We start from the raw sequence: 26334 nt of genomic DNA on the forward strand, positions 1-26334 counted from the left end.
TAATTTGTAGACCGCATAAAGAGAAACACAGGCAGGCTGACACTTCAAGATCTGAAGACTTTTTCTTTGTAACATTTTCACAAGGAAATGTATGTGAACAGTAACATGAACATGTGTATGATGAGAGGAAAAATGTTCCACATGCAGACATGTAGGGAGAAAATGTTTTCACATCTCCCCGCCACTAACACAAATTGGTGTGCAGTGATGAGACCTCTAATTGTGGTCGTTGGTAGTATGCACTGCTCTCTTCCTCTTTTGCTACTGTGACAGCACAGTATGGCTTTTACTTTGGAGTTTCTGTTGAAGAAAGTTGACATTCTGCAGGTATAGTTTTTTTGTTTGGCATTAGTGGTTGTTGCTGCTTGTTCCAACTGCCCGAACTACAGGCTTACAAGTAAACTTCTTGTGCTGTTGTTTGAGCTGTAGTAGTCACCACATTGTTTTTCTCTGTAACAGATAACAATGACATTCATTTTGTAATGTATTTTTAATTACATGTAACTAGTTTCATATAAGTAGTTACTTTCCAGCACAGCTAGCATCTTATTAGATATTTGTGTGGAATTTTGCCATAATTAGCTGCGGACAAGCTTGTTGGTCATACATGTACACATGCACAAGAGATCACTAATAACCCTATCAAGTTATTATATATGTTATCATAATGGATGCATTAAAGGTAGAATGATCTGACAGTTGCTGATTGTGAATGCACCATTCCTCGGCCTAATGACCAGCGGTGCTCAGGAGAGGTACAGAGTGAATGAAGGAACGAGCGTTAGCGAGAACAAATTAAATCAGAGAAATAAAACATTGTTTTCTGAGCGGTGGTGTTCTGAAGCACAAATAAACACACCCACGCCTCTGCAAAACACCAAATTTCATGTGAATGCAGCTGAAATGATCATTCATCATGTCTGTGTCTTCAGTCTCCTTTGCCTGTGTGTGTGTGTAGGTGTGTGTATCTCTCTCTGCAGCTCTCAACCCAACCTCACAACCTGCACGCTGTTATTGTCTGGGGGGGAGGGGGGTGGGGTGGGGGGCTGCATACCACTGCCCAAAAGCTGACGCCGCAGCAAAATCTGAGAAATTAAGAAAATACAGGCAGGTTCTTTGCAGATACAGAAAACACCACACACTTCTAGTGGGTCCAGAACGATGACAAAGTAGTATGTGATTGAGTACACATACCTAAAAGTTACACTGTATGCAAGTACAGTACTTGACTAAACGTTATTACACGACATGATACACCCGGTCCAATTGTAGCTTGCTGTCTTTCACAACTCGTGTGACAGAGGCAATCAGAAAGGAGGCACCATGGATCAGCTTTACTGGTCCACCTGAACATTACACCTCTTTTGTTGTACCTTGTGCTCTGTGCTCCTCTGCAACAGCCTCATGCAACACATGAATGTTGTTAAGCTTGGTGAGAGAGGACCAAAAAACAGTCCCACGCTGTTGGGACGTTTTGAGGTGCCTTTGTTGACTTCCACTACATGGGATAAAACAAGCACTTGTTGCACCCATCAATTAGTTTTGTTCCTGATGCTCCATGTCACTGTGACTGTATGTTCTACCAGTCAGCATTAAAAATCATGCAAAATGAACATGACTTGTGTGAAAGATAGGTGAGGGTAATCTCACTCCAAAATCAAAATTTCAAAGTTTTTCAAATGTATTCTTTTGGTGCTTTGAGCACCAAGCTGACTTTTTTTTTTTTTTTCATTTTGTCCCATTAACTTGGAGAGAAGGCAGACATCTCTATGGCCGATATCTCCAAAACTCTGCAACTCTCACCAAAACAATCTAGATGGATAAACAGCACTACAGGCCAGAGGAAAAATATTTACTTTTGATTTTGGACTGAACTGTCCCTTTTAATAACTTACTTGAATGTTATATGATATCCAGAAAATCTTTACGTAAGACTTGAGTCACAGCTATACGACAGCAGTTTCTGACATGTGCACAAATATTCCCCTCCCTTGACTTTAGGTTGCTCTGAGTTCATGAAAACAAAAGAGCAGAGATTCTCAGAGGTCTGTGTGGGTTCATTAAACTGCACGTGTCTCATGATGTATATGTTGGTTTTCTTTATATAAAGCACTCGTGAAGGGAAGTTAAGGCCTGAAAAACTAAAACACTTTGCAGGCAACATTGCGGGCATGCACAGACTGTATTTGAGTCGTACATGATTCTGCTGAGATGGAAAATGAACGTCTTGATAGTGAGCTCTGCACTGTGTCTTCTCCCAGTGTGACACTCTGCTCTGTTCACTGCTGTCATATTCCCAGTGTCCTAGTACTCTAAGTTCTTCTCTTTGTCAAATTTAGTGAAGTATTGTGGGAGATGAGCTTTGGACCGCATTGCATTATGATGTACGGGTGTGGCTGTCCTTGAAATCCTTTTATTTGCAAGTATAAACACGTCATTCTTTACTGGTGAGATCAATGCAGGGAGTGCACCCAAATCGACCTCACACAGACAAGGAATGTGTGCGTACACCAATATATCACTCTGGTTTGTGAACGTATGCTCACTGAATTTTAGAGTAGCAGGTTAATTCATTCAAGAGAAGACAGTGACTCCTAAACACACACACTCACACACATTCCATCACATTAAAATAGAGAGAACATGGCGACATAAATTTACTCCATAGACAATTTATTATGTTTTGTTCCAGTAGAACGTCTCTGCTGCTTGCAGGAACACTAAAGCTCACCGTGACAGGGCAGACTCAACCTTGCCAGTACATAGCTATCTTTGTGGCATTAAAAAAATGCATGTGCACACACACACACACACACACACACACACACACACACACACACACACACACACACACACACACACACACACACACACACATATACATAATGTGCTGTATGACAAAAGGATAGGTACCACCCCATAAATCGTATGCAGCCTCAGCCCTGCTTTCTTTAATGTGTAACATCAGTTTTTGTGATAGGAAACCTGGCAGCTGATGTTGAGCAACTTCAAAGCAATATTTCATCTGAGCTAACTGAGGCTGGTGGTGCACAGAGAACAATCTTCACAGGCAGTCCGCCTCGGTATCAATTAGAGCACACAGGCCAAAAAGACAGAGTAAATCAAACACAGAGTATTGGACTGGGGACAAGGCAGAGACGAGCAGTCTTCTGAAAATTCACCTCCGTCTGAGGGAGTTAAGACAAGGCGGCCTATCAGTGGATTTATCATTCTATCATCAGCGTCAGCGTCAGATAATGCGTCAAATACAATATCTTTTCCTAATGGACGTGGGATGAGTGACGCTTGAAATTTCATTCCATTACAGATAGGTAGAGTTTTCCTTCAGCCTCTCTTAAGACAGCTGTGGGTTAGAACATGTCGGCAGTGATAATGGCAGCACAGTAGGAAATTAATAGTAGGAAGATTCTGGGCAAGAATAAGTAAAAATCGTCCCCGAGCTCTAAACATAGAAGAAAATAAAGCGGTTGCCAGTGAAATGTCCCCAGGATATATTAATTAACTGTAGGATTATACTATGAAGATGGGAAAGAAGTTAAATAAGCAAAGACCTAGAGGTACATATTCTAAATAATTTACTTGGAGAAAAGGGGGACATAAAGACAGTTCATCCTATACAGTTATACAGAAACCTTTAGAGATGTTAAGAGGGAGGTGATTGTTGTTAAAAGAAGTTTCATAAAGAGGCCTAATGTAGTCCAGCATCAGTGATGTAAGTTGTGAAGCAAATCTCTCTCTGACATTAAATCCAGATCAATTTGAATGAAACCATACTGCAAAAGTAACAATAACAAAAGGAATGTTTTTATTGTATAATCAATGTTTGGTTACAAGTGAATCCAGAGTCAATCAATAAACTTGGATATTTAATTTTACCAGCTTTCTGGAGAGATGTACCGCTGTTACAAACTAAAACCAGAGAGTTGGATTTGGAGTCCAGGTTCTGCCTCATACCAAAAACCAAACCAGATTTTGTTTTACAAGTTTGTTAGCAGATAAGCAACATTGTAGGATGTTAAAAGTCAGATTGAAAACCCTCTTGAATGTATGATGAATAAGGTTTATATATGGTACATCCATGACCAAATTACTGCATAAATAATACTTTAATATATACACGTGTAATAGTTTCAGTGAATAAATCACGGTATATACAACAGTAATCTCTATAAAGAGATATTTTTACATGTAGAATTTGTGGACATCGGACAAGATTTTGGTATTGGAGACATTCTGGTTTGCATTAGTAGTCCGAGTAGCATTGACCAATCACATCTGAGTGGGCTTTGCCTGCAAGTTGGCAAGCAGTAAAAAAAAGCATGCAATCTTGGAAACCATCAACCATGACCATGGTCTGACAACGATTTAGCTTTTAAGAGATAAGCAAAGCCAAACTAAAACTTCATTCTTGTTTCTCAACATGCTAGCAGCACTGTAATAAATGACTGGCATAAGTATGAAGAACTCTTGGCTCAGATATACATTATCCAGATATCCACTGGCTACACCAGAAGACCTGAAAAAGTGGCGATGCCCCAGAGACTAGATCGTCATCTAGCTATAGCCTGTTGGTTTCCCAGATTGGTATAATGGTAACTACTAACAATCAGAAAAAAAAATCAATCAATCAGGAGATTGTAAATAAAAACAGAAAACAAAAGGGGTCCTACAGTACAACCTTGAGGCCCTCCATTCAAATTCTTAGTACTCACGGACAGGCAGTGAAAGCTGCATACATACCATGTAGGAACTAGACAAATACTTCACAAGAAATCATCTCCACAGGCATGCAACCAAGATGCAGCAATTTATTCATACTTAACATAAACACTTCCAGCAATGTAGGCCTTCTACATCTTAAATTTCAGGGCCAGCATCCTACATTTTTACTCTGTTCACTTACAGTTGAATGTAGCTGACATTTTGTTGTACAGCTGAAACAATGGGGATGGGTGTGTCAGTGTGAACAGTAGTAGCATCTGTGTGTCTGGCAGCCAGAGAGGTTGCACCCAGTTGATGTCATAGCTCTGTGTGTTGATCTGTTAAGTAGTGGTCACAGCCAGGGATATACATCTGTTGCACATACTGAACAAACAAAATCTGCCGACTGACCATCCAAAATGTGGACAAACAGAAGGGAAAAACTTCTGATAAAAATGTTATTAGCAAATTTAGCTGTAATTATCTGTAATTGAGAAAATACTGCATCACAATAATGTGGTTAAATGAAAACACATTCAATCAAACCCCTGACATCACTTTGATTCTCAGCCCAAAGAAAAGCAGTCTAATGATGTACGTACTGGAAGATTAACAAAGCGGGGTGAATTTGAATGGGTGGCTCCTTTTGACAATTTGAAAAGAACACAACAGGCACACATAACAAGAAAAACAAAACATCTTTAAACTTTGTATCTATTTTTGATCTTCATTTAACCACCAAGTAAAAACAAAACCCTTACGTTCTTTTTCTTCAGTAAAATCCTAGCCAGGGGGATGCTTTAATGAAACCTGCATGGCCTTTGCAGCAGCCTGCTGCAATTACACAGTCATGTTGGGGATGTTATGCACAGCAGCACTGGTGTCATGAGACAGAGGAGTCCCACTGCTGGACTGAAACAGTCGTAGCTTCCCATCCAGGGTCCCAGTCAGCAGCTAGGAGAGGCAGACAAAAAAGATGACGTCACGTTCAGCATGCAGATGATGTTTCCTAGGAACTGTGTCACACATCACTCCCCTTTTTTATGACTCTCTATTTAGAAGTCCAAGTTGTGTAACAGCACACCTGCTTCCTTAAAGAAGACGAGCATCCCCAAGGTTAAAATCCATACTGTGTTTCTCACAGAAATTCTTGATTTTCCATACCTGCCATTTATCACAAAAACATGAAGCCTCCTGGCCTGAACTTTGTTATATAACTTTGTTTAATCAGAAATGGGACTTGAGATTCCTGCCAGCTCTTGTCATGATGAGTCAACTGTTTACAGATTAATAAGGCACCCACACATCAATAAAGTAACATCAACACACACTGCACGCCCATTTAAACATGTGCAAACACACGCCCCACACTCTGACCAACGTGTGGATGTGGAGCACAGACAAGCACATGCACACAATCACTTCTTAACTATATTTCTCAGTGAGAGGGGAGGATTATCTCATCTGTTTCTATCAGCCAGTGGAGCAGATGAGGCTGAAGGAGCATTACCTCAACACTTTGACAGCCAATCAGAAGCAATAGCAATAGGAAATCCTCCATAGAATGAGGCTCCTCATATATATATTCTTATCTGCAGATGGTTAAAGTAGAATATATGATATGATATGATGGAGCACTCATAATTCAAGACAGGTGTTCACAAACAACTCCATTTCCACTTCATTTTCAAGCATAAATGATGTGTAAGACCAGGGCAGGTAACAAACCATTTTAAATCTCTTCCATTCTTCCTCTAGCTGTGCTCATTTGTATCGTTATTTTTATTTCTACTACAAGCTGCTGGTAGGACTGTAAAGAATGACTAGCGCACAAAAAAAGAACTCTTGGCCCATATATCCATTATCCGTATATCTGCTGATTAAACCAGAAGACCTGAAAATGTGTTTTTCCAAGATTGGTATAAATGTTAACTGATAAATCAAGAAAAAAAAAATCAATCAATCAGGAAATTGTAAATAAAAACAGAAAACAGAAGTGGCCCGAATATAGAACCTTGAGGCACACCATACAAAATTTTTATATTCACCAACATGCAGTAACAGCTGCATACATACCATCTAGAAAACACACAAATATCTGGCAAGAAACCATCTTCACAGGCATGTAATCAAGATGTAAAATTTTAATCATACTTGACATACACACTTCCAAAAATGTAGGCTTTTTAAATCTTAAATTTCAGGGTCAGAGTCCCACATTTTTATTTTGTTCACTTACAGTTGAATGTATGATGATAAAAAAAAGGTCTGAAAACAACCCAACAAACATCAAACTAAATGGGAATGCTTGGGTGAATGCACAGATCTGCTGTGGAACATCAGTCATATGATGATTTCAGAGATTCCTAGGCAGTTGTAAAACAGGGTATCTTTTTAAAGTATACTTCTAACAGGAATCTTAGAAAACAACTTGCCAAGCAGCAATAAAACCACATTTGGTTCAACAATAGTCCAGCATTTTTTCCCATCTACTAAAGCTGTTTTATGCAAGAGAAATAATCTTTTACCAGCAGGCAGATGCCTGTGCTGGGAAAGGGAGTCAACAATAGCTGAGGTCTGGGGATGACTCAAACACAAAATGACTAAACTGGGATGAATTTAATCTTTCTTTGATGGGTGAACATTGCAGTCTCTCTCCTCTACACACACAAACACACACACACACACACACACACACACACACACACACACACACACACACACACACACACACACACACACACACACACAGGATTTCCAGGTGTGTGTGGAGTGCAAAGACAAGAGGATTTCTCCAAAAACTCAGCCAAGTAAGCACAAACACATTACACCTACATAAGGATGTGTTTTACTTGGGTTTTTAAGTGTATAAAAATGTTTGAGACACAAAACAAACAGTTTGGCAGCACATTTCACTAGCTCCTCTTTCTTCAAGGAGTCTTCTTTCACCATGACCTCCTGCTCAATGACCTTAATCAACAATAGTCAAGCTGTCTGGGTCCTGCCCCTAGGCTGCTAAAATAGCCACTTAAAACTTAAGAGGGTCAGAGAGCAGCTCCATTAGCAACCACAGCTCTTCATCAACTGCCATCCAAAATCATTAGACTGTGTAATCGCCAAGGTATCACACTGAAACACCTGAAAACACGCAGGGCAGAGATGAAACTAAATCAGATTTTCTAAAAAGGTGATAACAACCTAGATGGAATTTCTACGTCATCGGCTTGCAGCGAACATCTGTAATCCGACACATTCCATCTCTGCAACCTTCAACCTCTGCTCACTGAGGCCGAAGCAAACTAAAGCCGGTGAGGACTGAAGGTCTTGGGCGACCTTCAAAGTCAGAAGTCAGAACTTGCTGTGAGCTGATTCACTGTAGTCATATAGCACGGGGTCATGCTGGGCCATCACAAGTGAGGTATTTGGGTTTCCTCAACATCCTTCTTCTAAGAAACACTATTTTCATAGGTTTGATGTCTGTTTTAAGATTTATTTTCAGTCTCAGATGTCCTTATGCAATCCTGTCACCACTGATAAATAGGTTTTCAAGTCATTTAAAAACATGCTTGTGACAAAAAAATGACCCTTATTAATCTCAAAGAAATGGATCATGCATGAGATACAGTGTTGAAAATTTGGGCAACATCTTCTTTTATGTTCTTTTTGTTAATTTGCTATTATGTTTAATATATTAATATCTCATTCAAAACTTTTTAGGAACTCTGGGATCATAAATCAGATTTTAGAATTTGCATGCCATGTCACGCATATTACGTAATCTAAGTTATAGTCAGGCCCGCTGGCTCAATACCACGAAAAAAATACCACAAATCAATAGTTCAAAGCAGGACTAAAAAAACGATTAAGAATGCAATGTGGGTTGGATTTTTCAGTGGAGAACACTTCTGTCAAACACTGGCATTCTGGACACCTGAAAGTGTCTGTCTGTTGAAACTGGTATGAACAATAGCTGAAGCTTTGAAGATATGAGGAGTGATGTGTTTTCCCTTCCAAAGGATATCATTCATCAGTGGAAGAGCAGACACTCAAATGCCAACATACCAGGCTGCTTTGTGCTGTACATGCTGAGAGGGGAAAGATGGTCTACATGAGACATGAGGCTCACCTGTTTGATGAGCTTACAAGCACATGAACTGTCTGGTGCTAGTAATAGTACTGGAAGTGACTTATGTATGGGATCCCCTAGAGACCTTTTTAACCTTTTAATCATTTTTAAGACAGAAATCGGCAAGTCCCTAGTGTTCAGAAATGATCACTGCAGTCCAAATAGGAAGTTCAAGCCATAAATGATATATTAAACAGGTTTAATCCTTATTTAACACATGATTGATGGTTGAAACAAGTTGTTTCCCCCTCTTGAAACTCAGACAGGTTGCCTGCAGGCTGCTGTTACACTGAACAGGAGCTCAAGACGAGCGTATCGCTATATTTGGACAATAACTGGAGATGAGTCCCACACTGTTTGTTGATCAGCTGTTAATAACTGTCAGTTGTCTGTCCATGTAAAGCTAGCAGTTAACCCGAAAACAAAAACCCACTGCTCTGGAATTTGAGTTCAGTAACCGCTTGTCTCACTGTCTGCCAGACTCCATTAACATATTGCTAAATTTAACTGTTAAAAACATCCACATTTTCTAAAAGATTATTATTGATCTCTCATGACTCATAAACAGACACTTACTCATTCGGCAAACATTCGGCAATAATTTTAACTCTAAGAAAGAAGAAACAAACAAAAACAGTCATTCAGGCCAAGTGTTGAAATTTCAAAGGAAAATTTTCTGGCTGTAGCATTACTGGTATTTCAGTTGAATATGTCTATTAGCATTTTATGATTTAGTACAATAAATATAATACTAATTTCTCCTTTAAGCATAGTAAATATAAAAAAAGCTTTATGTAAACATTTTAGCTTAGTTTTACGTATGTTGCTGTTAAGCCTCTCTCCTTACTGTTTGTTATAAATATCACTTATTTCTAAATGAACAATTAGCAAACTGACAGTTAGTTGATATTAGTCAAAGTTGGTAACTGAGAAGGCGATGACCAGTTATTTTGCTGGCTGCTGCCTTATCAGAATCTCTCCAACTGTAATAAAAGTGTCAGGAAAATGAAACATCACATTCAAGACATGAAATTCTGCACAGTTTTCTTTCATAAATTTTCAATTAAGTTGACATTAATCTAACTCCAGCTCTAATATTTATGGCCATTAAAATGATGCAAATAATGGAAGTAACAGTAAATTTAGACTCCCTGCCTGTTCATCCATCTGCCCCTTAGCAAGTCTCTGACAGTCTGCGTGGGTATATCTCATTTAAAAGGCCCTGGACAGGCCCATCTGGGAGAATGTGAAAGAATGCAGAGATAAAATCAGACTCACAGCTATCCATGTGTTTGCTCCAGGAGCTGCGTGTAGAATTTCTTTCTTGTAGTGAAATGCAGGGAACACCCAAAATAAAAAGGACAGCGAATGTTTATGAAGGCTGACACAATCACATAACACATTATTATTTCAACGTGACGCTGTTGGAGCACTAGCCCTGTCAATATATCAGCCATTTTAAAAGCGAGTGTAATGCCTCACCAAAACAACTGCATAATGACTGTGAAATACACTATGTCAGCCAGGTTTTTACCTAAAACTTCCCCATTGGTGGCTTCAAGTTAGTTTGATGTTGCTTTTCAACATTAAATATATTCTGAATTTGTGTTCTATATTTGTGTTTCTGTTTGTTTCAACATGAATCTAAATGATTCTTATATTTGAAAAGAATAGCTGATACACTTGATAGAAGATCAATAGCACTCTTATGTCTATAATATCTGCATGTAGCTGGAGCCCTGAAGCTGATTAGCTTAGCTTAGCATACTAGAAACAGGAAAGGTAACAAAGTCTGCCTACCAGAGCCTCTAAAGGTTATTAATTAACTTTTTTTTTTTTTTTGCATCACAGTATGCTTGCTTGCTGTCATACACAGAGTTAAATGGGAGGACAGATATCAGTTTGATCTGTGCATTAAAAGTATTCAATCATAAACCCCTACAAACTAATGTTTTGTTAATGACTGTAACTAGGCATAGCTGAGTTGCCTTACTGCATTAAAGGAGAAATTGACAGTACATTAAACAGGTTGAATCCCTATTTAATATACAGTCTATGCCCGAAGCGAGTTGTTCACCCTGCCCCCTCCTCCCCAGACTTGGGGAAGCTCATGCAGGCTGCAGGAACAATGCAGGAGCACAAGAAGAGCGCAACATTATACTACTATTAACAATGACAAGAGACAACAAGTCTTACACTATAAGCTAATCAGCTGTTTATAACTGTCAGTTGTCTGTTGTTCTGAAAAAAAAGCCCACTGCTCTGAAAATACACACTCTGGATTTTGAGGAGTTTGAGACTATTAACATATTGCTCAGTTTAATATTAGTAAAGATCTGCTCCTTCTAAAACATTATTTACGATTTCTTACATACAGACACTTAATCATCTGGCAAACATTCAGCATTAATTTAAATTTTAACAAATGTGAAACAGACAAAGAAAAACTGTTATTTTGGTCCAAAATGTAATTTTCTCAGGAGAACATGCTGGCTGTAGCATTATTGCCAGAGTAGCTGGTATTCCAACTTAGCATATTTCTTTAATCTGATGATGTCATGGTCATTTTAAGATTTACTGTAAATATATTACAGATTTCTCCTTTAAACCTTCACAGACAAAATGTTCCATGTTATTCCATTGTACTCACAGTGTCCTTCATATTTTGGATGGACAGGCAAAGGAAAGTTAACACTATTGCAGTAACTAAAGGCACGGCAGACTGAGAAAATGACACTTGATACTTAAAAAATGCCTCTTGTGACACTGCAACTGGACCCAAACTCTTTACTTTCTCGCTTCCTGTTCGTTGCCGCTTCCAGCTGTGTTGAACGTGGGCCAGTTGATTCCAGAGAGGCTGTCTCAGCTCCGTCTGTGTCTCACTCGAATGTGACATTCTGGAGCAGACAGCAGAGTCCAGCTCTGTATTTGCTGTCTGGCCGCAACAGTAAGACGAGAGCGCTTTGCTCCCTGAGGTCAGGCAAAGAGGAAACGGAGAGATAAAACATAAAAAAAAATGGACCGAGGAGTGTGAATAGCCTTTCAAAAGCCAAATGGCCACAAATGAAAAGATACAGTAAAAAGATCTAGTGGGACGCCAGCTGCAGCTCTTGTCTGCCTGCAAAGAGCAAAGATGATACATGCTGACATATGGAGACAAGAGTGCGCGGAGCTTGAAAGCCAATGAGATGATTCACTCATTGTTCATCTTCCTGGTTGGGACGATAGAACATGTTAAGTTTTAGAGACAGCTGCTTGTGTCAGTAAGCGGTCACACAGTGCTGCTCTAACTCCAACACATAAAGTGCAAATGAGGTCCAAAGTACTTCAGGGAAACAGTTCAGAAACCTCTCACTTAATCAAAAGACTGAAACTGAAAACAATATTTCATTCTGTTGCTGAAATAAAAAGAGTTCTTCTTTTGGTAACTTTATTTGTTCAGCTTCGTTGTCCTTGCTCTTAGCTGTTCTGTGTTGATTTCTGTGTAAGTTTGTTGGGGTGTGTAAGCATACTTCGCCAAGAAAGCCGATTCTGATTTGTACCCCCCTCCAACAAACACACACCTGTGCATTAAATAATCGACTAGATATGTCAGAGTGCAGGGGAGGGTTAGTGTTTTGCTCAAGGACATTTTCATTGAAACAAACACACTTGTTAAACAACAGGAAATATTTCTCACTATAATTCAAAGCTTCTCTATTGTTTAACTGGTTACGAAACAGTCTCAGTTTCATAGGGATGACTATTTGATCTACATAAGCAAACAAGCAAACCATCAGCGTGAAGATTATTTCTGTCGTTATTTTTATGACCTGCCAACAGGTTGGATGAATGTTAACCAGTTAAAAGGAAGCAGGAGATTTTGATTTTGATCATTTTATCCTGGGCGTAATATTTTGTGGATATGGTGTCTGCAGCGGGCTCCAAAATCAGCATGACAGTAGCTTCAGGTTTCTATGGTTTCACACACAAACACTTTTAAAACTGGATTCTTTTTAAATCAGATTACTAAAAGGTTTCATTCTTTGCTTGATCTTTTGGTCATTTTAGCCGGCCAACGTTTACTCAACTAAAATTACACAATGAAGATGATGACATGGGTAACTCTTGACCATCAGATTAAGTTGACACTGAAACTCTGTAAAACTCTGCAGAAAAAAGGAACACCTGGTCTTGAATTATTCAAAGCAACCCCCCCGTTTTCATTTGATGTCTCTGGCTTGTAAATGTCTCCCAGTGCACCATCCTGTTCCGATCAAAGCCCACGCAGGTGAAAGTTACAAGTTTTAGAAATGTTGCAGTTCATCTTGTATGAGTCACGTCAAATAAGGGCTTACACAACATTCAGAGACTTTAACAGAGACAGTTAAATGGAGACTTTAATACCAGATGTGACTTTTAATTACAAAAAGCCCTTATCCTTATTCACTTGTTTTAAAGTTTAGATTGTAGAGAACAATTCTTTATGGTCTCCAACCCTAATTTCTAGTTCTTTCATTTTATTCAACATTTGCTTAACTGTACAATGTGAAACAATTTACATGTACTAATGTCTTTGAATTGCCAATATGTAAATATATTTTACATATTGACGATATTAAATTAAAAGAGACCTCCCCCCATTACTTCATTACCTATAACAGCCTTTTGGACTTATTTCTATAAAGGACTCTGGGTGGTTTTTCTAGCAAAATCTTAAGGATCTGATGTTTATGCACACTCCAGCTTAGAAATGGAGCCTGCTAATGTCAACAAACGATGTGCACTCACCACAGTACAAGCCTAACTTACTCATCTCGTGATTGTCATGTCTCCGTTGGTCCAATGCCCAGGATGCTCACTCGAGCCTATGAAGTGGAGTATGTGTGAAACAGGCTGGTGACTGCAGTTCACATCATGGCCACCACTGTCATTAATAACAAGGAGTTTCTTAGCAACATTAACCATAAAATGGTCTGAAAAATCACTTCTTACACAAACAAGGTGGTAAAAACTCAAGAGGCAGAGGATATAGAGAACAGTGACAGATGAGGTCTTTACTATTTGTGACTCAATGTGACTTCAATATCCAAAGACTCTCAGTAACAGGCACAAAAGTAGAACAAAAATCGGAATAGTTTTGTTAGTATTAAATCCAGCCATCTGTAAAAAAAAAACATACAGGAAAAAGAGAGGACACTCGACTGTCCTTTAACAGAGATTCATTTCACCAATAAGTTGATCTTTGGCAAATACCACAGGGAGAAGACGTTTCCACTGCTGATGTGGAGCAGTGTAATTGGAGCTATCGACAGCTTGGGGTGAGACAGTGCAGAAATCTGAGTAACCCAAATAGAGCGCAGCCCCATGAAGTCTGTTTCTCTAGTCTGACCCAGTAACCAGCTCCTCTGAAGTCACTGTTGATTTGCCTCTGGCCACAGCATTTTTCTTTGCCTTTATTATAACCCTGAAGCTTTGAAATTCCAAAAATTATTGGAGGAAGTCACTTCAGATACAGATTTCAGGCTTCTCATATTAGACACAGCTTAGTTTGCCTCCCACACATCTGATCTGAAAAGAAATGAAAAAGAGAACATCCTTGTGTTGAACTAGCAGAGACAAAACCCCGTCTGGTTTTCTGGTGCAAGTGTGAAAATAATTCTTCAAGTTAACTTTTATGGTAGCACATTTAGGTCCAACACAGGGGAGCTAACAAAACTTTACAGAGGTATGCCAAGTGAAATCCCACAAGATTTTACAAGACAACAAAGTGAAGTGACAGTAAAAGTTGGGATCTCTCATTACAGACTAAAGTACAGGAATAAACCTGAGGGAATGAACCCCGGAGGTAGATGTGCCTGCTTGATGGTCTTTTAAGTATTAGGGTGGAAAACATGACTGAAAAATGAGTGGAAAATATGCATTGCATTATCTGTTCTCACAGCAGTAAATATGGAGAACATCTGGCCCTCAAATGTGGCTAAAAAGCAAGGTGAGCACAGGTTGGGGACACTCTTTGTCAGCATTTTTTTTGTCTTGCTGAGGAGAAAACACAGGCTCAGGAAACACAGTGATAGCTTAACTGTAAGACTGACCTTTCCTTGCAAGGCAGCTGGATTCACAAGATGAAGAGATCATGAGATCATGTGAGAATCCATCTCGCCAGGCTTCAAATTATCTGTTTGTGACTGCACCAAAAATGATGCAGCCGATCAGTGTCTATTGGCACTGCGAGTATGGTTTTAGGTGCAATGACAGCAAGAAGCGTCCATGGAAACAACCTGAACAAACTATGCTGACTCCTGAAGAGGTTAGCGTAGCTACTGTGATAGCATCATTTATATCAGAACCAGAGAGCATTTCTTCATTGACAGAAGAGCAAAGAACAGCGCTGAAGGCGTTTCTCAATGGAAAAGATGTTTTTGCTCTTCTCCCGAGTGGTTTTGGCAATCGTTTGATCTGACTAGTTCAACTTAGCCCACGTTAGACGCGACAGACAGATGGTTTGACCAGTCACCTGCCAAGCATGGTTTTAAAAGTACCTGCCCTTTTTCAGACAGCTTCTAAGGATGACTTCCCAGATGTAACAAACCATCTGGAGTATCAGGTTAAGATAGACCAGCCATTTCCCAGGACTTCTTGAACTTCTAATCATTTTCATTTGCATTTTGGCCACAAACAAAAATAAAGGCAGATATGTGTCCAGACATTCCAGTCAGACATTTCAGCAACTGGATCAAGGTTAACTAGAAGCAGCCTCACGAATACTGCACAAAGATTTTCTCTGACACAGACTGAAGTATTGTTTCCCACATCTAACTATGTCATGAAGCTAAAATGAGCTTCATCTGAGAGCTGCTGGCAGGACTCTGCCATGTTTGGCAGCAACATAAATCTGTAGCAACAGGATGCATCACCAACATTTCACTAATTCTATACAACTGTAGGTTACCTTTCATGGGGAACCACATCAATATTTTTTTTAAAAGTAAACATATGCAATTTATCCTGCCCTGCTGATCTAGTGTTATTATATATCTGTCAACTTTTCAGGATGTCAGATTAAAGCTACTATAAGGAACTTTGATATTTTGTTGATTTTAGAGGCCCCTGTGGACAAGGGCAATAGTGATTCAACGATAATAACCACCAAATATATCATCCAAAATAATATGATCTGAATAAAAATCTCCTTCTGATTCTTTTTTAACAGGCTAACATACGACTCACTGTAACTTTGCCTGAAAATGTAAACATGGGCTCATTTCATCAGAAAATCCGTCTTAGTGGCAGACATAGAGGACAATGAACATGAAAAGTTAGTGCCAAAAATCTGGAAAATGCCAGTTGGTGGACCCCGGGTTGGGCTTATTTTGTCAAACTACCATTTCCAAGGTAAAGAATGAGCTGAAGAATGAACCTCCTTTCTTAACGTTAAGCTAACACAGATGAGAAGCCATAAAACGTGCTATGGATGGAATCATAACATTTACTGCTCACATGTCAACAGATCCACCTCCATGACAACTGAGAAAACTGCCCCCACTAATAAAGACCGTGAGATGAGGTTGAAAGCTTGTAGGTCGACCTCAGAGTGTTTAGTCAAACCACCCGAAAATTAATTCGGGAAGACTGCATCTAAAAATAAGATCTCGAAGGATGTGGATCTTTTAATGTCATTGAGTTTTATGTCAATCTCCTCCCTCTGAGAGGTCCTGAGAAACATGAAACAGGACACAGTGAATGTTGATTTAAGTCAGTGATCAAGAACAGCCCCGTCCCTTCGGCTACGCAGACAAAAGGTAGCTGTGCAGTGATGAATGGACAAGACTGTCTCCAGCTGTGTGTTAATTGCATTCAGACAATAGCTTGACAATCACTGGAGCAGACAGTTTGCCAAAACAAAATTGCTTCAATAATCTAATACACTGCAGTATTACTGACTATTGGTTTGTATGACGAGGCAGTGTTATTTCATGAGCAACTATTCCTGTGCTTGAAATTAAATTTAGATTGAGACAATAAAGTACAGTACCAAAGTAAACATAAAAGCCTGAATAAATATTAAAGGTGTATTAAAAGCATCTGGTCCATTAAAATTTTCCTCACTCACAAGGCTCAAGTACACTGTAAAAAAAATTTTTTTTAAAAGTTTATTTAAAAAAGAAATCTAAGTCTCAATTGGGCTCAAATCTCAGAGTAAGTTGCCTTGAAATTTTGAGTTGTCTCAACTTTTTATTCGTTTATTTTACAGTGTACTGTACTGTTTTTAATGAATCAGTGGCTCAGTATATGTCAAAACAACTTAAGTCCTATTATGAGAGAATATAATTTTTACTCAGGAGGCGCTCATGGGGACATTCTGATTTTCAGGGTGGGAAGACATGGGAAGTCATGGCTCTTTATTTAGCTGCAGACCCTCTGGAGCCCGTCAAATCTGTCATACATTTGTGAGTTTTACGACTTCAATGTGGTCAAATCTTGGCAGGTTCTTGAAGTATGAAACGGTCAGTGACACAAATCTGAGAACAGAAACCAGTGATGGCCAATAGGAGATGAAAAAAAAAGTGATTGATACTTTGAAACATTATATTACACTGAAGAGAAAGGATTTTAAATTTTTTGCACAAATGTGAATGTTTTTAAAGAAATATGACCTGATTTCCATGTGGAAATAATTTATCAAAGTATTAGTGCAACTACAGTAAGTGTTCACATTTGCAGGCCAGTTTATCATATAAATTTTTGGTTTGATGAAAATATAGCTTTAACCTTTATCAATCACCTGACCTCTGTGGTGGAAAATACAATAAAAGTTAAATCAAGAGTGCCAACTTTTCTTGATTTTTGGGAGTTTCTGCTTTGACCGCATGTCCTATCGAACAAAAAAAGAGCGTGCAGCAGCAGTGATGGAGAGGGAGCGTGCTCTGACTGATGAAGTGTGTCTTCAGACTCTGCAGATTACTGTAATTCAGCCAGTAAATGGCCATGGATCAAACTTTCCACTTTCAAACTTGGAAATCTGAATGTGTCATTGTGCTACAAAGTTAAACTGAATGGAATTAAGCAGACGGACATGGAGATTTAAAACATGTGCCACAAGTCCAAAGACAGTCAACAAAAAGTCTCATGAGACATCCAGCAGAGGATGTGATATTATTTCTTCTACAAATCGACTTTCTCTGAACAGTTCCAAAGGAAAACCATTAAATGAATAATAAAAAAGCCCAAAAGGAATTGTTGTTTTGTGAGAAATGCTCTGAAGATTTTGTTACTGAAAGGATGCTGGTAAGACTCCCTACAGTCCTGGAATTTCTATGGATATCTACCAGTTTAGATTTACAGAAGGCCAAGCAAAGAAAGCACATTTAAATTCATTATGGCAGTCACTCCAGGAAGCTGCGATGTTTTGATTGCAACAATTAAAGCAAATTCAACCAGTCCCTGTGAAGTCCACATGACCTCAATCAATCACCACAACTTTTCAACAAATATCTTCCCACGAGTTCCACCAATCATACAACTCAATTGTCTCCAATTATACCAGACCCTAATCTAGTCATCAGACACGCATTTTAATAATACTATTACGTTTTTTTTTTACTTTTCTTCTCCCTGGAACAAAGTGCCTTTAAATTTAATGAATTATTTAAAAAAACATTTTTTTTTTCACTTGCTCCCACAATTTCAATGCAAAAAACGCCTAAAGCCACTACAACACACAACACAATGTTTCAGACAAGCTGCTGTGAAATCAAGCATTTCCCAAAAAAGGGACTGTTTATGGGGGCAACCTGAAATAAATGTAGCAGCAACAAACCAAGACAAACCAAAGCAGTGAAAGCATTTCTGACATCTAACTCTAACTGTCATACCACTAATATTGAATCCATTGCATCTCTCTAGACAGATTGCAACAAAATGGCATATCATTAAATAACATGGGATACAGTAAAAAACTGACAGTCAACAGGAAAGTTGGACGGCGGCTCCTGAACTGAACAAGCACAACACTGTATACATCTTTTGTTGACTGTGAAAGTGTGCAGCCAATCACAGGCTGGAACAACCCTGCAGGCAGCCAGTCATAAAAGTGGATCAGCACAGTGCACAAAGGGAGTCACTGGATCCTACAGGGTTATGGCACGGAAGAGCAGTAGTCATTATCTGATTGGACCATAAACTGGCCACCACTGGTTAAACCCACAGAGCGATTTGGGGGATATTCATTTTAAATGAAAATGGTATTGGTCCAAGAGGGCAACATTTACAAAAAAAGGTTTGTTGTCTCAGTAGTGTTTGCTGATTCAAGTAGTGCTTTTGTTTGAGTTTATACACAGTGAAATTTTGGGGTATTCACATTTTTGAATGAGAGCAATCTGCTTTGTTATCAATGTCAGTAAACTGTGCAGTACATAAAAACACAGCCCACACACTGAAACACAAAAGTACACACCCATAAACCTTCCCACACACAAATGAAATGCTGTAAAGAGCTGAGCTACTTACAGTTTCATTCATTACATTAAATCATTACATTACAATAAGTTCTTTCATTGCCACACATAGAAATTCTGTGAGGTCACCCCACCCTGAACTTTGGGATGGTCTCAATTAGCCCTGCTATGTGACCTCAGCCTGAGGATATCATTCCTTCTTTACAAACACTTGTGCAGAGCCAGTAGAAATGGTGCAAACCTGTGTAACCAGCTGACCCTGTGCAACATTGGGGAAAATTATGTACATGACTTTCAAGCCATGCAATGTGTTTTTTTTATCCTGTCATATGAAGATGACTCATTCTATTTAATTATTGTGGATATTTGTTTGTACTGTCAGCTTATTTTTTATTTTTTACACTATCTTGTGCTGTCTGTAAATCTTCAGGCCCAGCCCCTTGCCGGGAAACACACTGGTACCGACCGAACGTTTTATGTGGTTGCACAATAAATGCAGTTCATGTGCACCAGCACCTTGGTCTGTGAGGAATGTTGGTTTATTTTGCTCTGTACTAGCTGTAAATGGTTGAATGACAAATAAAGACAGTATATTTGTAAATACTTTCAGAAAAATATTGCATTCTCTATGCAGTCCTCATACTGTATATATACATACACACATAAAGTTCTAAGAACAAAAGCACATTTCTTTTGTTTAAGCACATATTTTGTGTTTTTTTGTTCCACGCTTACTTTGGAAATTTACTTTTTTGCGTATTTTGTTGTGTTTGTGTTGTTTATTTTTTTTCCATAGTGGCTTTGGCAGTGTAAATGTCTGTTTCCCATGCTAATAAAGCACTACTGAATTGAATTTAGCGGTGTTCCCTAGAGGTTGTTTTTTATTACAATCAGTTTATTGTTTGGGATGCAGAAAAAAAATTATAAGTTGCTGAATTAAAGTTTGGGAAATAAATGTTTAAAGACTCAGTTATCCATATGCTGCATTAAACTGGCCTTGTGTATCCTCAGAGATTAAATTATTTATGTGTGTGCATAATTGGGGGGGAGAGGAGGGTAAACACGTGTTAATGTGAGATGTATGTATGTATATCCTGTGGGGTGTTTATGCGGAGTCAACATAGGTCAACATCTGGAAACTAAAAAACAATCTCTGGTTTTACTTTAGCTGTCAAATATTTGTGTAAGTGCAAGTGAAAGTAAGACATTTGCTCAATCTGTGCAAAACATTTACTCAATTCAATCCCCTACTGGGATGTAAAGAAATTTGACTGATACTTTAATTATAATGAGATCTTTCAGTTACATATGGTAACAAGAGACAGCGAAGAACAGAACCACAGAGACAAAATGTTCTTACCTGTGGTGTGGCAGGGTTAAAGGCCACACTGAGCACCGCGTCTGAGTGTTTTTGAAGTTTGTGGAGGTAGCTGCTGCTGCGGATGTCATACACATAAGCCTGAAATGAATGAGAAAGACAACATGAACAAAAGCAGGCATGAGTTGTAACCGTGAAGTGATGAACCGATATAGGACATGATCGACTCGATGAGTAATGTTGACTCTGCAGCTCATTATAGGTATATTGTACATACAATAGACCAGCGTGTTCACACTGAACAAGAAGCACATTTTACATGTGGTACAACTGCATACAAAGGTGGAACACACAAAGACCTGAGCAGATGCTAACAGACGCACAATTGCTTTAGGGATCATTTGAGGGCAACTTTCATCTTCATATGTTTAAGTTTTGCAATCATTCCAAGTTTGAGCTCCAGAACACACATATGATGAGACACTTCATTAGGGCTAACACCTTGTGATTGGTTGGTCAATTAGTTGGTTTTTATGCTCTTGTCTGACCAAATTCTCATGGGTTGGACAGTTGCAGATGTTACTTTAATCAGGAGAGAAGCTTCTTTATTGATTATTGTCTGGGGTTGAGACATGTGCATACCTGTTGTAATTTGATATTTGAGTGACAAGCTATTTACTGAACATTTACTGGCTCCAAACAAATGACAACATGTCAAAGTACCAGGACAAGTCGCTATATCAGCCCTAGGGCTCGGAGGACAGAGTGAGAGGATAAAAATTTATTTTGATGACAACATGTGTGTGAAGTTTAATTTCCCAGACTGGTTTATCAACGAGCGCCAGTAACTGTTCGAGCTCAATGATAGATTGATACCGGCTGTCTGTGACCTCACTTCAAACTCAAAACCTGTCAGTTTTGTCATGTTTTATGTTGTTTTGGTGTTTCGTTTGGAGGTTATCCTGTTTAATTTGGTATTGCTAATGTGTTTACTCTCACAGGCTGGGGCGATATTGGAGAAATGCTTTAACATTGACGGACAGTCAAGAGAAACTCTGAGAGCATTTAATCTCATTTCAAGCCACCTAAATAAAAAGTAGGAGATTGGATGCTGGAAACCATTTTTCTAATTTCATTTTTTTCGGAAGTTATACTGCGATGCGAGCTACGTTAGTGCTGAGTTTTGTTTATGTACAGAAGCTGGTGTGACCCTTGTTGCAGGAGTGTGCATATGTGTGTGTGTGTTGTTGCTGTATGTAATATTACTTCATAGACATGCTCTGAGGGGAACATGATGTGTCAAAGAGGTGGTCAAACCACAGGAAATCATTTGCCCAGCCACTTTGATTAGAACCCATTTAGGCTACCAGCTTGAATCACTTAACAGTTTAATTAATCTAAAGATAATGTGCAGATATAATTGATAGAATTTCAGTTGACCATGATCTTTGTTGGTTGATTACAGTCCTACACTTCATACACATGCAGGTGTTGTGTGCATACTTAATGTTCATACCGTCACAGCCATTGGTTGTTTGGGCTGAATTATAGAGTATTTAGTTTAAACACGTTAATACTTTACATCATACATTACTGTAAATATTATCTCACTGATTAAAGCTTTTGTGATGAGTGTGTGACTGTGTGCGTTCAGACATTAGCTAGACAGTCAGACTTGGCTCTTGCTGATATCAGTAATCAGATGCATAAAATGATGCAATACTGTGTCAGAGTCAGATATAACAAATGACACTGGAGGTAAAAAAATAAATGGGCAGGTTTTTACTTTTGTTTAATTTTTCTTTTCTGGCAGAAAATAGCTCCATGATCAAAGTGTGTGTACAACTGCTTTGGTTAAGGCAACATTAAGGTACCATTAAACACTGATGCACAAAGCAGTTTCAGATATTTTGTCATTGAGTTACTTAATGGTGTTTCACTGCACCTGTAACTATTTAACTGACCGTACAAAGGTCAAATCTAATAGCAATCGACACTCATAACAGTCAAAAACTGAGCACTTCAAAATTAAGTGGCCATTGAGACTCATTTATGATCCTGATGAACCCATGCAGATATATTATTGTAATTTTCTTTTGAGATAGTAACATTCTCACTACTCATCCCTTTACTTGTGGGTGTAACGTAGGTGTGGATTTTACAGGTGGTCTTGGGTGAAAAAAATTGCAGAATACTTGTGAAGACACTTTAGAAATGACACTTATTTGTGAAATCTTAGAATGGATATGTAAACGTATCATCGGCTTGTTAGCGCAGTTTTTTTTTTCTAAATATAATCAGTAAGTTTTGAGATGTTTTGCTTCAGTGCCATGAGCACAGATAAAAACAGATGTGGGGATGTTTGTTACCAGACGACGACTCATCAGATTCCTGCAGCTGTTTTGCATTATGTTTCCCTGCAAAACGCTTCAAGTGAGCTCTGTCAAACGGTCCATGGGTAGAGTGTCTCCTGTCTGAGGCACATGACGTGTGTGGTGCCTAACAGGGCATTAGATACTTGGAAGAGAAAAGTTCTTTGAGGAACGCTTAAAATATCACATGAATTCTCAGATGTATCAGTTTATATCAAAGAAACTGAAGCGTACAGCACAAGCAAAAGAGGCTGGGATATAAAAAGTGAATCACCAGGCATATGTCTTGATTAAAAAAAAAAAATGTTATCTTCTAAATAATTAATTTCATGTCATATGATAAGAGGGAAAGTCAAAAAGGGTGAAAATAACATATATTTCAACTGAACACACAACAGGCTAATATCGACCACACTGAAATCTTATTCCACTTAGATAGTTTCTGGCCTTATGTTCTTTGGAAAATGTGTAATATGATCTAGGGAGTCTTTTTAGAGTATTCAGGTTCTTTTTTTCCATGATTGCTTTTTGATATATTAAGACAAGTACAAATGTGTCTGGCTTATGCAAGTCTCAGGGCAGCTACAAATAAATACGGTGTACCTCACTACCATACACTCTCCCGATTTCCAAGAAGCGCTGGAAATGTCCGATCTCGACAGAGATGCTCTCAAATGTCCGTGCTGTGCTGAGTCCCCATAATTAATAATAACCAGCAGCATGCATATATTATATTATTCCACTGCTTTCAACAAGCACGTACACCAGAAGAAAAGAGAGATGGATAAGGAAAAGGGAGGCAGTCTTCTGAAAACGTCTTGAAAGCGAGTATAAGGCACAGTCTGGAAAAGCAATTAAACAGTTCTGCTTCAACATGAATGCTGAATTTGACTTCTATGGAAAAAGGCTTGAATCCAAATAAAAATCTCTGAGTCAAGCACAAACAGTCTCCTCACCTTAAAGGAGGTGAAACTTATAAAGATATGCTGCATTTTTCCTGCTGTCCTTTCCCTTTACAAGATCAAGAAAAACATATATGTAACAATATGAATTTTATATAAAATAATTTACTGTAATCAGAATATTTGCCCTGAATGCCTCTGGTGAACTGCAACTACAATTTAACGCACATAGCCTTAGTTACAAAAAAACCCAAAAAATATTCAGACAGACTGTCTACCTCTTTGCATTATGGTATTATGGGCTGTCATTTAAGCTGTCAAGATTTTGTGAAAATACAACCTCAATTCCAAAAAAAGTTGGAATGCTGTGTAAAAAGTAAATAAAATGGATTTCAGTGATTTGCAAATCCTTTTTCAAGTTTCCTTTTTCAAGTTTAAATCAGTACAGAGATAGAGATTCAATGTTCAAACTAATAGGCTTTATTGGTGGTTCATAAAATTACACTCAGTCTGAATTTGATGCCTGCAACACTTTTCAACAGAAGTTGTGGAAAGCTTGAAAAACACCTGTTTGGAACATCCCACAGGTAAACAGGTTAACTAGTTACAGGTGATGGGATCATGATTGGGTATTGAATGTGCATCCTCGAAAGGGTCAGTCACTCACAAACAAGGATGTGGTGAGGTTCATTTCTTTGTGAAAAACTGTGTGGGCCAACAGTTTATGAGCAGCGTGTCTTAACACAGTTTCAGGGGATTTAGTTTGAACATTAAATATCTTGCCTTTGCACTGTATTCAACTGAGCAAAAGTCGAAACATTTTGCAAATCATTGCATTGTCTCTATTTATCTTTTACACGACAACTTTTTTGGAATTGGGGTCGTACTGTGGTAAGTCAGAATACTTTGCTGTTTATGCCTCTGGTGAACTGAAACTATAATTTAACACACATGGTAGCAGATAAAAAAAAAGATCAATTCAGACAGGACTTTCTGCCTCTTTGCATTATGGTATTGTGGCCTGTCATTTCGCTGTCAATTTTTTACGAAAATATCACAGGCTACTTTTATTGCTTTCTTGACAGCAGACTCACCAAAGACTCTGCAAACTGGCCAAACACTAATATACAGTTACACATGATCAAGTACATATTTCAGTCTTCAGATTTCGAAACGCCGCATTAGCCACCATTTTTGTCCAACTCTGTGTTATCACTGCTCTCAATTCATAAAAAGCAAACACCGTATATTTGTGGCTTTGATGGATAGCCTCCTTAATTGCTATTGAAAAAAAAGACTGATTATCATTATCAAATTATTTTTAGAGACAACCTAACTGTCTGAGATACACTATAACTGGAGATGTGTATACAGGGGTAAGATAAGCAAACACCATCTGGTATATTGGGAACCAAAGCATTACAACTTACACAGTTATCCTCAGAGCCTGAGGCAATGAAGCGGCCGCATGGTGAGATGGCTGATGAGCAGGGATGGCAGCGATTTACATGGTTCTCATAACGCCGTACACACCTGAGGAGGAGATGCACACAGTGGTGAGAAATTAATGAGGTTAATAGTCGGGTCAAAACTGAACTGATGTGAAGGACAGACTGAATATTTGACTGGTGATGTCATAATACAATCTTAGTTTTACTGGGTCCCCGTGGGATTAAATCACTGTACGGTGGAAATCAATTATAGTGATCAACAGTTTATATGGATCAAAAAGTTGCTTAAAAATTCACTGAAAGTAATCAAGTACCCTGTTTAAATTGTTTATTGGGTCTTTTCATCCATGACAACATATGAAAAACAGTTTCAGGACTACGGTAATTTTATTTTTTTAACTTTACACACACTTTGGTTCTGTTAACCTGTCTGCCCCCAGGTGCTACCTGAGGCTGCTGCTGTGTGCTCACTGAAATCATGACGGGTAAAAGAAGAACAACATCTTTAATAAAAAACTATTATAATACATGGGAATGAGTGCAGCCATTGTTGTGTTGAAGTGATCTATTAGATGTAAATACAAAGTTGACTGGTATACAAAACTCCCATTTTACAAACATCTGAACCAGCTGACGTGACTGAGTTGAGCATGACTCAAGCAAAACACAGGAAAGAGAAGGTAGTAGATGACGAATGGCCCCCTCGTGCAACTTCTGTGCCATTTGTTTTGGTTTGCAGCACCATGTAATGTCTTTACAATGCCACTAACAGCTCACTGAGCGAGGAGCTCTATATGGGCTGGCATGTTGGCAAGGCAGAGCCTGTGGACAGGATCTGGTGAGAGCATGTCTTTGACATTCGCATGCTAATGTCATTAAGCTGGACTAAAAGTAGGTCATATTCACTGGTGACCATAAGGAAATTTGATATACCCAAAACCAGTGAGCATTGTAAAGTTAATTCAATTGCTTAGCAATAAATACAAACTTTATGAAGCTTATAATGT

General features: G+C 38.6%; 1 protein-coding gene across 1 annotated transcript in view; it reads right to left on the reverse strand.

Annotated features, from left to right (window-relative positions):
* Positions 1–4397: 4397 nt before the first annotated feature.
* Positions 4398–26334, reverse strand: part of wdr27 (WD repeat domain 27) — a 54624-nt gene continuing 32687 nt past the window's right edge. Inside the window, exons 22-24 of the mRNA XM_084735796.1 lie at positions 25307–25409; positions 20645–20743; positions 4398–5676 (exon numbers count right to left, since the gene is read on the reverse strand). Of these exons, the coding sequence (XP_084591922.1) occupies positions 5563–5676; positions 20645–20743; positions 25307–25409 (316 nt within the window). The 3' untranslated portion in view covers positions 4398–5562. The remainder of the gene's footprint in view (positions 5677–20644; positions 20744–25306; positions 25410–26334) is intronic.

Source organism: Lutjanus erythropterus, chromosome 14 (genome assembly GCF_056507025.1).
Source record: "Lutjanus erythropterus isolate fLutEry1 chromosome 14, fLutEry1.hap2, whole genome shotgun sequence".
Lineage (NCBI taxonomy): Eukaryota > Metazoa > Chordata > Actinopteri > Lutjaniformes > Lutjanidae > Lutjanus > Lutjanus erythropterus.